Here is a 13920-nt window from a genome sequence, read left to right as displayed (position 1 = left end):
CCTGGCACATTCTTTTTTTTACACTTTTATTCATATTGTACTTTAGACGAACGCCGACAAATTATTTACTGGTTCAATCAAGAAGAATGACAAAGACCAATTTGTCTATCTGCGCTCAGGGTACGAACAAAAAGAGGTTTACACTTTTTGTGTTCGTTCCAACGTTTGGCTATTGTATTCAGTCATTGGCGCAAATGCAATTCAAATTACACATCACAATTCAAACTCTCCATGTCTTCTCTAAAATGTCTTCAAACAACCACAGCATAATTAAATATCTTTCCAAACATACAGCATAATTAACCCTCATTGTGACACACAGACTAATGCCTAGTACTGTTATTTGTACATTATTGGAATTAGTTGATTGTTTGTGGATTTATATAAAGTCAGTAAACCAGTTGCTTCCTTATTCGAGTCGAAGCGAGCCTTGATCAAGCTTACCAAAATTCACCGTTGATTTGTCCGTTCTACGTTGACCAGCATGCCCAACTACACTCTGTACTACTTCAATGGCCGCGGCCGTGCCGAGATCCTTCGTATGATGTTTGCCGCTGCCGGCGTCAAATACATGGACAAGAGATTCGAGTTCAACGAATGGGACAAATACAGGAACGGTAAGAAATTTAATGTCCTTAGCGTAATAATAATAATAATAATAATAATAATAATAATAATAATAATAATAATAATAATAATAATAATAATAATAATAATAAAAATAATAATAATATATATATATATACATATATAGTCATCCGTATACAGTAGTGTTCCGCTGTATCACAGCTCATTAGTGCGGCTAGACAAGCAACTGCCTCAAGCCAGAATCGAAACTCAACCACTTCTAACCGTAATGCTATTCGGCTGCTGCTATGATTGGTAGTTAATTAACACTTTTTGTAACAGGGTCCGAACGCCTAAGCTCCAGTTGTTTATGTAAAGATCTTCGGTAATAGACTAATAGTTTTTATATCACTTCTCAATATGCTCAACCCAATATATGAAGTTATATATATATATATATATATTTCTATGTATATATATATATATATATATATATATATATATATATATATATATATATATATATATAGTAAGTTATGAAGATATATATGACAATTAAGCATAAGATTATATCCATAAATTATTTCTTTTATTATGAAAGTATGATAGGTTACGAACTGGAAGCGTTGTAAAGAGATAGCTTCGAATTTGCGGGTATCAAACCCAAAGCAAAATATGATGAAAGTAAAAATAAAATAGGTAAACCCTCTAATTTATTATACCATACCTGTTCACACTGAAGCACTTATCAAAATATTCTGTGGATCTATATTAAAAAAACCTTGTTAAACTTTGTGGCATATTTCCATTCTATGGAGGTCAGGTGCGAACGAACACCCCATAATTTTATCATACCATATTCTTCGAACTGAAACATAATTATCAAAGTATACTTACGCAGATAGATATGAAAAGTCTTTATTAAAGTTTGTGCCTATTTCCATTCTATGGAGGCCAGGCGCGAACGCAGACCACACAATTTTATTATACCATCCCTATTTAAGTTAAAACATATTTATCAAAGTATTATTATGTACATCTATTTCAAAAACACTTGTAAACGTTATTTTTTAATTTTTTAATTTTTAATTTCCATACTTTGTGAAGCAGGTGCGTAGGCAGACCCCAGAATTTTTATGGATCATCATTATGCCAGATCAAACATACCCATTCCTGTGTCTCGATACATCTTCTATCATTATATGTAATCAGTTTTATATAATAGTCAACCATATAGAAGCCTATTCGCGACCAGACACACACACAGACGTTCAGCTTTATATATATATATATATATATATATATATATATATATATATATATATATATATGAAATAAAATGGAGGTGGAAGGACCTGGATACTCAACGTTTCGCCCGATTTATGCGGGCTTCTTCAAGAGGGATGATCATTGACGAGAGAGTCGGAGGATTGGGGCTATATATAATGATGGGGGAGAGCAGCGTGTTTTCCTTATGTAAATTAGATGTCATATATACATGTATATACATTTTTTCTCTTAAAATGTATATACATGTACATATGACATCTAATTTACATAAGGAAAACACGCTGCTCTCCCCCATCATTATATATAGCCCCAATCCTCCGACTCTCTCGTCAATGACCATCCCTCTTGAAGAAGCCCGCATAAATCGGGCGAAACGTTGAGTATCCAGGTCCTTCCACCTCCATTTTATTTCATATCGTCAGATTTAATCGAGCTCAACAATCATATATATATATATATATATATATATATATATATATATATATATATATATATATATATATATATATATGGGGGAGTAGTAAGAAATTTCGTTATTTGATGAAATAATTCTATTTGGATAAAAATACTGTTATAAGAAGTAACCGTTTGTCGAACAATGTATTCTTATTTATTTCTATCAACGAATACATTTTACTTTTTTAAAGAATTGGATGCGTTTTGTTTTAAAACAGATCAGTATAATGAAACCAGATTCTGGTTGCAATGGTTCTTAATGTCGCGAAAATTTTTTTCACCGGTTACTAGTGATTGATTGGAAAATATTAAGCTATCAAAGATTATAACGTAATCCAATCTTATAACAGCAGGGATATGATCGATCTGATCAATTCAGATCCCGCAGTTATTGATGCTATGATTATCTGCGGTGCAGGCTGGACATACTGTTATGGCCAGGAGACAAGGAAAGGAGTTTCTAGTGGATGCATGCTGGCTCTCGCAGGCCCAAGAAGGCAAGGAAGAGTAAATTCAACCAGAAACTTATGATGATCCCCTTTTCTGGCAGCATGGTTATAATTTACATGCATTGGATTTTCACTGGACGGACAGTTATCGAATACTGTTAAAATTTTAAGGGAGTTCAGGGAGAGATTCCGTCGGAAGAGGCCAGTACTCTTCAAATCGAGTCAGTGAGATTTCCATCAGGGCAATGCACCAGTCTACAACTCCATCCTTGTCACAGACTATTTGACCAAGATTGACATCAAGACAGTTCCCGTTCCTTTCTTATAGTCCGGGTCTTGCTCCCTGTGACTTTTAGTTATTCTAAGTCCAAGGAAAACCTTAGTGGTTGTCGTTATGAAACAATTGAGGAGATGAAAGAAGCTATTATGAGGCTCATTAACACACTCACACAAGTGGACATCCATGGGCCATTTCAGATGTTGTTTGAACCGTACAACAAATGCATTGCAGCCGGAGGAGATTAATACGAAGGAGTCTAGCGTTTCATGTATGTACTATCAATAAAAATGCTCATACGAAAAAAATATGGAAACGTAATGAAGGCTTTTTGTATATACATTGTTGTTTTGATTACGAAAATTTCCCACATCTCAGACTATTATAGATTTTTCCTCATTTTTATCTGGTTTTTATGGTTCTTCCAGTTATGGTGTCCCTTTCTTAGAGTTAATGTAATATGTTCATTCATAATGATTTCTCTTATATATTGATACACTGTAACATCCCCTGTAATAACCTGACCTGTCCTTGGCGGATTTTGGAACTAACTTATTGACCCTCGTATTTTGGTATCGCTCAGAGATATACAATTTGTGCGATAATCCATCTTTATATCACGATATAAATATCTACCTTGACGGAAGGGAAATCTACCACTCCTTGAAAATCTATTGTCAGTATCCTCGTTTGAGAAATTTTGCCTGGACCTTGCTGTATTTTCACATTAATCCACAGGATTTTACCAATATTTTAAGGATAATAAAAGGACTTATAACTTATATCAGGATTTACAAGGCTCTACAAGAATTACCAATACCTATTTTTCTACACGCTTGTAGTGTATGTTTTGAATGTATACGTAGGTTAAAATAAAAAAATGTCCACCGGGCATTTATAATACTGCATAATCAGAAATAAAGCTATTAAGATGATTTCATACAGACAGGTGCAGGGTTTGCTACACTGGCATGACAATGTTTCGATCCATAATTTTTTTTAATAACTAAGATCTCACCAGGCAAAGAATTTGTCATTCCCTTATTGCGTTCATATTGAAAAGCCTTTCTACATTCACATAACATTTAACCTCCAACAGGTTAGTATAGCCGCTTACCGCATTAGATTAAAACATCACTATAAATAAGAGAAGTTTAAATATATCCTATAATTAGAACAGTGCGATAATCAAATAATGTTGAAATATAATATTTTCACTACGTTTCGGTCCAGGTAACCTCCAGCCTTCTTCAAGAGAAAAGCCCTGAGAATTCGCAATTTTGAGTGACGCCCGTACTGAGGTTTAAGCCTTCAACTTCCAGAAGAGTGTAATTTTACAATTGAATTTTACTAAGTACTTTATCCACTACGCCCCAGAACTTTGCTTAAGATTTCTGCGGAACTAGACCATGCTACATCGTAGATTAAATAAAGTGTTCGAAATTTCAAGCAGATTTCTGAGCTCGACAGAAAGATTCTTGAGTTCGACAAGATATATCCGAAGAATGTCAGATCTTGTATCTACAGAAACGGCGAAAACCATAGAAAAATTCTTATTTAAAAAATTGTTTTTTCATTATTTTTTTTAATTGTTCAATCATTTAAACGGCTTCGAAACTGTCTTTTGATACTTAAACCTTGTTCAGGACCGTTTAGTAAAAACGAAACAATCCATTGATGGGGACTTACGATTATAAATTCAGAATAGTGAAATAATTGTAATATTCTCAGTGAAATATTGTAATATTCAGGTGATATAATAGTAATTTTCTCAAATTTTTTATGTTATTTATGGTATAAAATGATTTTGTTTGTAAGAGTCTCTGTGAAAGATATCTCTATCTGAAAAGGTTTCCGAAACAAAATAATCAACTTTGCAAAAAACAAAAAAAGTGAAATGAAATCATTTTCATCGATCCAATAAAATGGTAAAATAACAAAAACTAAAAATAAGCTAGTTAGAAATTGAGAATTGCTCTTTCAGCTAAAATGCTATTCAGCTCAACCTTTAAAAATGTTAGAAGGACACTTTTCATGTATATATATAAACGCGAAATCTGTGTATGTATGTATGTATGTATGTATGTTTGTATGTATGTGTGTTCGCTTTTTGTGTATGTCTACAAAAGGCTTTTTTCGCCGTGATTCTCGGTTGGCTCACTCCTTCTTAAAACTTTTTATATGCTGTCTGAATAATAATATCTACGACTAAAGAACTCGGGTCGCAGCTACCTTAATTTACCCAATTGTTACAAGCTATTTTCGATATATTTTTTGATCGCTGCGTAGCGGGAAAAACAGAAACTGGCTTCCAACGCAAAACTAGGTCAAACATCATGGGACTTAACGTTCTCGCACTTGTTAATTTCACTTCATAAACGTCAACTTAACACACTTATCACTTCATCTAATCACGTGGTCGAGATGGTTAGGTCGCAGTTTTTTTCCATTTCTTTCCACCTCCGCGGCAAAGGTTCGGGGTTCAAGCCTACTTTTCTACTGGAACATTTTTTTGTGTTACACCTCCAAACACCCGGCCAATACACATACCTCCAAACATCCGGGCAACGCCGGGTACCCCCCGCTAGTACTTTCATAAATCAGAGTCCATTTTCTGTAGGCTGTGTTTGTACCCAGTCAACGACCGGTACTTTTGCTAGTATATAATAAAATATGACTTTTGATTAAAATTGTAAATTATTTATTTTGGTTTCAGATATGCCCTGCATGCGCGTGCCCGTCCTGGAGATGGACGGTGGCAATAGGATGCCCGAAACTATGGCCATTGCTAGATACCTGGCTCGGGAACACAGTACGTATTTTACAATCATATGTTCTAATTGTTAACATATCGCTTTTCATAGCACATAGACGTTAAGTTTATATATGGTTAATGTTTCATTTAAATTTTCATTCAACCAGAACAACGTTTTAAGATTAGTCGATTATGTCGTGTCATGATAACCTAACAAAGGAATCTTTACCTCACTTTACTCTTTTTTTACCTCTTACCCACTTCTCCTGTTTTCCTCAACCCTTTCTCCAACTCTCTCTTCCTCTCTGCCTAACACATTCTTCTCTAACAAGGCGTGCACACGACACACATTGACAATCCTGTTCTACCACTATTTTAATGGTGAATTCTCTGACGAACTGCAGACACTTGTGTCCCCACCACGTAGACACTATCGACAAACTTGACAGGGAGCTAAATCCCTCCCCACATAGTAGAGATACCTAGATGTAAAAGATCTTTCTACTCCAGTAGTTTCTTCCCCAGAACCACTAGACTCTGGAATTCCATTCCAAGTTCCTGCTTCTCTAACTGTACTGACATGCAGAAGTTCAAGTGTAACGTGAACTGACATCTTGCTGCCCAAATCCCAATATAGTGCCCCAGTAGTTGTTGCCCCTGATAGTAGCCCCCTACAGCAAAGTGGCAATGCGCCTTGTTTGGGGTGAAAATGTAATAAAAAATAAATAAAATGGTTTATTGAGAAGAAGAAATTTATGTTTTTAACTTCTTTACAAACTCAGTTTTTGAGAGGTAAAGGATAGCTTTAATGGAATATCCGAATATCTATGTGAGATCAAGTATTAGCCTCTAAAAAGAGGTTCCCTCATTTTTGAGAATTTTGCATGAAGTAAAATAATACCAGAAGGAAGGAACGTCCATTTACATAATACTTAGATGACGTTTACATATAAATTAATCATAAAACGCTTCATATCTATCCGTTAGATTTCTACCCCAAGAGCAGCATGGACATGATGAGGTGTGACTACATCAGCGATTGCTTCTATGAAATCATGCACGATTACATGAGGTACTACCACTGGAAGAACGGACGCTTCAGGGTGAGTTGGTTATTTAAACATCTAAGGCATATCTCAAACTGCTATAACTCTTTCAAGGCGCTATCAATAGAAATGCACTTTAAAATAATGCATATATCTTACACTCATTGTTTATAGGTAAGTTTGCTGTGATAATTCATTAATTAATTTTAGGAATCGCCCATAATTACTATTTATCTGAGAATGCTACACTTTTTTTCTTTTTTAGTTTGATTTTAAACCCCTATCATTCGGAGGAAAAAATAAATGTGTTTCTTGTTCTAAGATAGACAGTTATTATCATTATAAAAAAAACATTTTTTTAAAAATGTCAGATTATTACCGTATATTTCAGTGTATAAGACGACCGTCAGATAAGGCAACGTCACAAATTGGAGCAAATTCATATAAATTTATCATATACTGTTATTTATTTTATAAGGCGATTGCTAAATCACATAACCAGATTGCAAAACTCGGTATCTTATGAAATATTGTTTTTAAGATGATGTTTGAACTTTAAGGGTCGCTTACGCCGATACATGCAATATGTCTTTTATATATACTTCATAAACTATATTTACTTTATGATGCAATATGTCTTTGATATATTGCATCATAAACTATATTTACTTTATGATGCAATATGTCTTTGATATATACTTCATAAACTATATTTACTTTTGTTTTGCTTTACTATTCTAACCATTTTATTTACATCTTGATATTTTGTCTCATTTCTAGTCTACATGGGATTAATACGTGGGCACAATGAACAAGGGATTTAGAGGGTGCATTCTGTTAGTGGCAAGTTTTCCTTTCATTTATTATAGAAGTGTTTGCGATCTACGTTGCGCAACGTCCCATTGGCCAAGGAATCTTCAAACTTTGCTTCTTAATTAACCCCGAGGCAAAGTAGAAATCTCGTGAGTGACGTCATGGAAATAGTGCCCCGTTCTAGCAGCAAGAGTCTGTTATTGACAGAATGTGTATTGGATGTCTTTCCCCGAAATCCAGTTTCGGAAAAGTGTAACACTGCGAGCTAAGACAAACAATAAAAATGAGGATACCTGCTTCAATAGTGATGATGGAAAATAAAAATGTCAAAAACAACAAAACAAACATTATAAAATAAACGGTCATATATTATTGATTTTAAATTAAAGTAGAGATGGGATGTGTTAACTGAATTTGAACGTCGACAAAAGAGAATTAGATTAGAAACAAGTTAAAGGTAACAGTATGTTACTGTTAAAGTCGGTGTTTAAAATGTTAATTTCGCATACACTATCTTCTAAATCTTTGTTATTTGAAAGTTCGTGATAAGATTCAGAAACATATCTTTAATTTAACCGGCACATACATTGTTGTTCCTCTCTGCATTGCCTCTTTCTCGCAGATGTTGCTAATTGCAATCATTTTAAAAGTATTATTGCTTGTATTTTCAGAATTCTCTGCTCTCTCCCCTGCTTCATTTGTTCTATATCGTTTTCCTTGTTGGATAATAATCGCCATCAATTCCCTGTAATACATTGGAATACATTGAAATATAGCTTCCTAGTCCAGCCGTCTCTCTCCAAGAACTGCATTTTTCAGTTATTTTAAATTTTCTAACATTCTTTTCTATTCGTTTCAGTTTGGTAACAACGGAATGATGTCTTCCGACATGGGAGGTAACTCCGGAATGATGTCCTCCAACATGGGAGGTAACAACGGTGATATGATGAACTCCAACTATGACGTTAGTACACTTATAACATTTTATACGTTACACAAAGAGTTCGCACATAGTCTTTAATTTTCTGCCTGTGTATTTTCGCCAATGAACGATTAAGCCACAACTAAACTAAAGAAAGTATTTCATACAGTTTGCGCAGACTTATTCTCCGATCGTTGCTTTTCGTTTCGGTAGTCACGGCCATTTTTTGCTGATGCTCTTATTATTACATATAATATAATATAATATAATATAATATAACATAATATAATATAATATAATTACATCACTCATGCCTAGAAAAAACTGTGAAGATATACTGGTTTTTAAAGATTTTATCTGAGAGAATCGTTGTTCATGAGATTAATATCTAATCCTAATTACTTTTTAACTTGTATTTCTAATTTAGTCTTTGTCAGATACGGGCAGACTCATAGGGCAACATTCACTTAGATTCTCTATATACTGTCAGACGCATGACCATTATCGCTTCCCAACTTCGACTGAGTAGTAGCCTTGATCTGCTCCCGAACACGTGCCGTAATATACATGTCATTATCGTCTAACATGTATTTCTAGCGCGTTTTATCTCGGAAGTTGACCCAATGAACCCACGTTTTAATCACTACTGCTGTCACTGAAAAAAAGTCGTTTGGCGCCAGGTTATGCTGAGATGTACTAATGTAACCCTCGCCGTTTGTACATTTATATACTCGCAAATTTCTGCTCGCTCGCAGTCGTTGTATAACAGATAGAAGAGAAGAAATCCATGGAAACAACAGCGTTGATGATTTATCTCTATATTTAATCTGTATTTGCTTCTCTCTTTTTTTTATATATCATTTCATTTTATATGTCGTGCATTTTATATTATATGCCTGTCTTTTTATATGTCAAATATGTTTTAGAATATAGAATGGTTCTACGCATCTATGTGTATCAGTTAAAATAGAAGCACAGTTGTTTTTTTGTTTTCAACTATTCGGCATAATTTTTAGAAGAACATAATATCATTCATATTTTGTCTTTTCGATTTCATGCAATTTAAATTTTGCAATATATGATCTTTTTCAGAACTACATGCAATGGAGATACATGAACACCTTCAACCGTATCATGCCTTTCATGGAAAGAACACTGAGCATGCGCGATGGTGGTAATAAATTCTTCATGGGTGACCAGGTATAGTTTTTATTTTTTAAATTTCGTAATAAACATAAATAATCTGTGAGAAAAAAAGGGTCATAATGTCAGTCCTAAGTACAATCACAACTTTTCTTCTTCATTTGATTGTGATATTATGGTGTCTCCCCTCATCCAAATAGTGGATAGTGAGGGAGAAATAGAAAAAAGATGTTTGATAAGAGACAACAAAAAAATACGTGCATCGGTAGATAAAAAAAAGGTATAGGAAATGTGGATATCAGAAGACCATGAATAGCAAGTTGTTCACTAACGCACAAAAAGGAAAGCTGAGATGCTGTTATAACCAATGTGCGCTAATTATTAGAACAAAAAGGTCCGTTTTAGAGTAAGTTTTTAGGGATTGTCTGAATTTTCTTACAGTTTAACGACAGTTAGAAACGCTTTGCGGGCGGTTTTGATATTGTGAAGGTTGCCGACAGAGAGAATTGAGGGCAGTTACTAGCTAGACACAGTGGACGACATTTGCGCAGTATTCATAGTAAAACTCAGCTCACGTTTCGGACCAGCATTAGAGAATTGAGATGAGCTGACATTAACTGACTGAACACGACCTCGACAGAACGTACATATGGTTCTTTTCGTGTAACGGCTCGACAGTATCACTCACACACATACGCACACACATTCTTTCTCACACACGCATTCACATACACATCATCTGTCTAGTTGAAATCATTATCAAAAATTCTCCCCATTTTTTTATCTATGCCTATACCTATTCCAAGAACAAAGTTTCTTTGATAAAACTGCACGTCTGTGGAACACTATTCCGTTTTCCTGCTTTCCAACTGACTACAATATAGTTGCCTTCAAGTCCAAAGTGAACAAATTTTTTATTAGCTATCCCTTAAGTAATTCAATTTACTAAATTCCCTCTACTAACGATTACTGCGGCATGTTCTTTTTGGCCACTGTACACTCATAAAATTTTATCCTCGAGTGGTCTCCTGTAGGGACTCTTTGTTAAAAAAAACGTAGTCCAACTGGTATTTGTAAAATATGTTTGAGTGTCTATGTTTTCTTTTTAGTTGTTTTATTTTATCGTATTTTATTATATTTGTGAATCCATGCGTACGCTCTTGACAGCCGCCAATGCGAAAAACGATGACATGCACAGAGGACCAAAAAAGCGACAACCATTAAAAATGTTGCGTCAGCAATAGATATTGTTTGTAGTGAAATAAAGCCAGATAAATAAAATTGAAATAAAATCCTATTACAATTTTAATTATACTTTTTTTTCTCTTTGTAGATGAGTGTGTGACAGTACGAAATACGTCCATCGGTATAGGTATAGGAAATGGGGTTAGTAAAAGAAAAGGATTAGCAAATTGTTTACTAACGCACAGAAAGGAAAGCTGAGGCACAGTTGTAATTAAAGAGCGGTAATTATTAATAAAAAAGATCCATTTTATGGTTAATTTTAAGGGATTTTGCAAGTTTTTCGACGGTGAGAAGCGGTTTGCGATCGGTTTTGCTATTGCGATGGTCGACCACATTTAGAGTTACCAGTTGGATATAGAGGAGTAAGCGACAATAAAACGCAGTTCATGATTCAGACCAGTTCGAGAAAGCTTTAATAGAGCGAAATGGGTGTACATCAACTGATCGAACACAGTCTCGACAGAACGTAAATATGGACCTTATCGTGTAGAGGACAACATTATCACTCACACACACACTTACACAAACAATCATTAACACACACACACAGACACTCTCCCACACACTCACTCACACACCGGGCACACTCACATTTACACACACACACACACATGCACACACATACACACTTACACACACACACTCACACTTACACGCACACACACACACACACACAGAGTCCAACTAATATTTTTATATGTCGAAGGTTCTATGTCTTTCTTGGAACGTTATTCAATATTCTTTTATTATACCTGTGGATCCCTGCGCACGCCATCGACGGTCGCCAATGCAAGAGACAACGGCACGGCCAGATGGGAAGATACAAGACAGCACCAGGAACAGTTGTAGTCGGTAGTAGGAAAAGTTGTAGTCGGTAATATACATTGTTCAGGGTGAAATAAATTAAAATAAATAAAATTAGAATAACATCTCATTAACATTCTAATTATGTTTTTCTTTTTGTAGATGATGTGGTGTGACATGATGTGCTATTGTTGTATGGAGAACCCCTACATGGAGAACCAGTCCATGTTCAGCAACTACCCCAAACTGATGGCCCTCTACAAACGTGTGTCCTCTCACCCTAAGATCTGCGGATACCTCAAGAGCCGCAGCAAGACCATGTGGTAGAACATCATTTTTTGCTATGGTTTCTTGAAGAATTCCTACATGGAGAACCAATTTATCTTCAGCAACTACCAGCATTTCCGGAATATTGAGTGTTTCTATATGTTAAAAAAACTATATTGTATCAACATTATCAATGTATACAAGAATTGAATTCAGCTAATAAAAATAATTTGCACTGATACAATTATTTATTCTTTATGAATATATTTTATAAGTAATTTTTCAATTGTCCCAATAATTAAACGTTAACGCTTAATTATTTAGACAAACGTACACCAGTGGATGAGATTACTAGTTTATATATGAGGTAGTACATACATACTGTTAACTTAAGCGATAGAAACCATTTCAGACGGGTCGACGATGAGTAACTATGATTCGAAGACTAGACGGTAGGAAAGAATGTCGATAATACATAGGTTGATGTGACATTATATTTATATGGAGATTGATTCAGAAAAAGTGTCATGCCACTTGACGTATAGAGCTAACGAGAAAGAAAATGTGATCAATATAAATAAAAGTACTATGTGTAGGAGGAAAACAGTAAGTAGAAATAGAATTCCACAAGCCTGCTTTTCTAGGAAAGAACCTGCTGGAATAAGAAACTGTTCAACAATTAGGTATCAGACAAATTGATATAGACGACTAGACCAATGAGTCAACAGAACTGACACAAAGGAAGCAGAGAACAAATTAAACTGTTCTGAAGAACACATGGCATAATATCATATAGAAAAATACTGAGACTAGTAACTATTGTGGTGGCACACAATAATTTGCATATGTGGATAGTAATTACACATAAATAGGAAGACTCAGTTAGTCTGAGTGTGTGTTCACCAGAAACCACCGAAGGCCGCCGAGAGCAGATATGTTTCTCCAGCAAAGACTCTCTTATTTGACACCATTATGTAAATATCCTGTAAATATACCTTTTCCTAATACACTTCTTATTTGATCTACCTTTGTTGAGTCGTCAGTGTATTGCTTTCTACGTTACTTGTTTCAATCTGCAAACTTAACAGTAACATCACCTCTGTGAGAGAGTGATTGCAGAGAAGAACAAGGGTCGGACCAATCAAATTACAGATTCTTTTCTGCACCTTAGCAAGAACATCCAAACGGGGCACTGACTTACCAGCCCAGATATAACGACAGTCCTACATACATGAGTTTAATAGCGGCTGTGTATATATCGGGGACGCCATAATAAGGACAAGAAATATAACGGAGGACACAATTCCTGGGGATCTCATATTTATAACAGAAGGCTGATATAGGTGAAAGAAAATGTGCAATGGACAGGAGGAGGGAATTAATTATTGATGATGGTTACAATTTTCGAGGGTTTTTCATATGAGTTCATTTACAAAGACGGTAGACAAAATCACATTACCTTCTAGGTGGATTACAAACGAAGACAAAAGGCTTACTTATTACATGATGATATTTATTATTCTAGCTGGATGAGAGTATCAGGGAGTCGATTGCCTTGCAGAATTACATTATCTTGCCTCCCTTTCTAGTTAGCTTCCAAAAGAGGTTCGGCTAACTCACTCTCCCGACTCTGTCAAGTCGGCACCCATCGGACTTCTCTCTTGCTTAACTCTTACATTTAGCAAGCACTATTCACGTAATGACACTCTTTATAAAGTCTCAACTCAGATTTTTAAAGGCGCAGCAGTTTTAAACATTTTGGCCAGCGGAAAACGCGTCTCAATAAATTCATCTCAAATCTGCACACTTAAAAGTAAACTGGCCATTAACAAATAAAAGGCATTCTACGTGTGCCGACAATGTGTTTAATACAATCTCAAAAGTTT

The 13920-nt window shown here is 35.0% G+C and overlaps 1 protein-coding gene across 1 annotated transcript; it reads left to right on the top strand.

Moving 5' to 3' along the window:
* The first annotated feature begins 484 nt into the window (after window positions 1–484).
* On the top strand, window positions 485–12239 carry LOC145265747 (S-crystallin SL20-1-like). Its single transcript, XM_080121800.1, has 6 exons — window positions 485–617; window positions 5756–5851; window positions 6782–6897; window positions 8513–8617; window positions 9668–9775; window positions 11930–12239. Exons 1-6 carry the CDS (start codon window positions 485–487, stop codon window positions 12092–12094), a joined length of 723 nt encoding a protein of 240 aa, XP_079977926.1. The 3' UTR covers window positions 12095–12239.
* The last annotated feature ends 1681 nt before the right edge of the window (window positions 12240–13920 follow it).

This window comes from Euprymna scolopes, chromosome 40, assembly GCF_053919585.1.
Source record: "Euprymna scolopes isolate OS-2025 chromosome 40, ASM5391958v1, whole genome shotgun sequence".
Taxonomy (NCBI): Eukaryota; Metazoa; Mollusca; class Cephalopoda; order Sepiida; family Sepiolidae; genus Euprymna; species Euprymna scolopes.
This window is presented reverse-complemented; position numbering and strand designations above follow the sequence as displayed.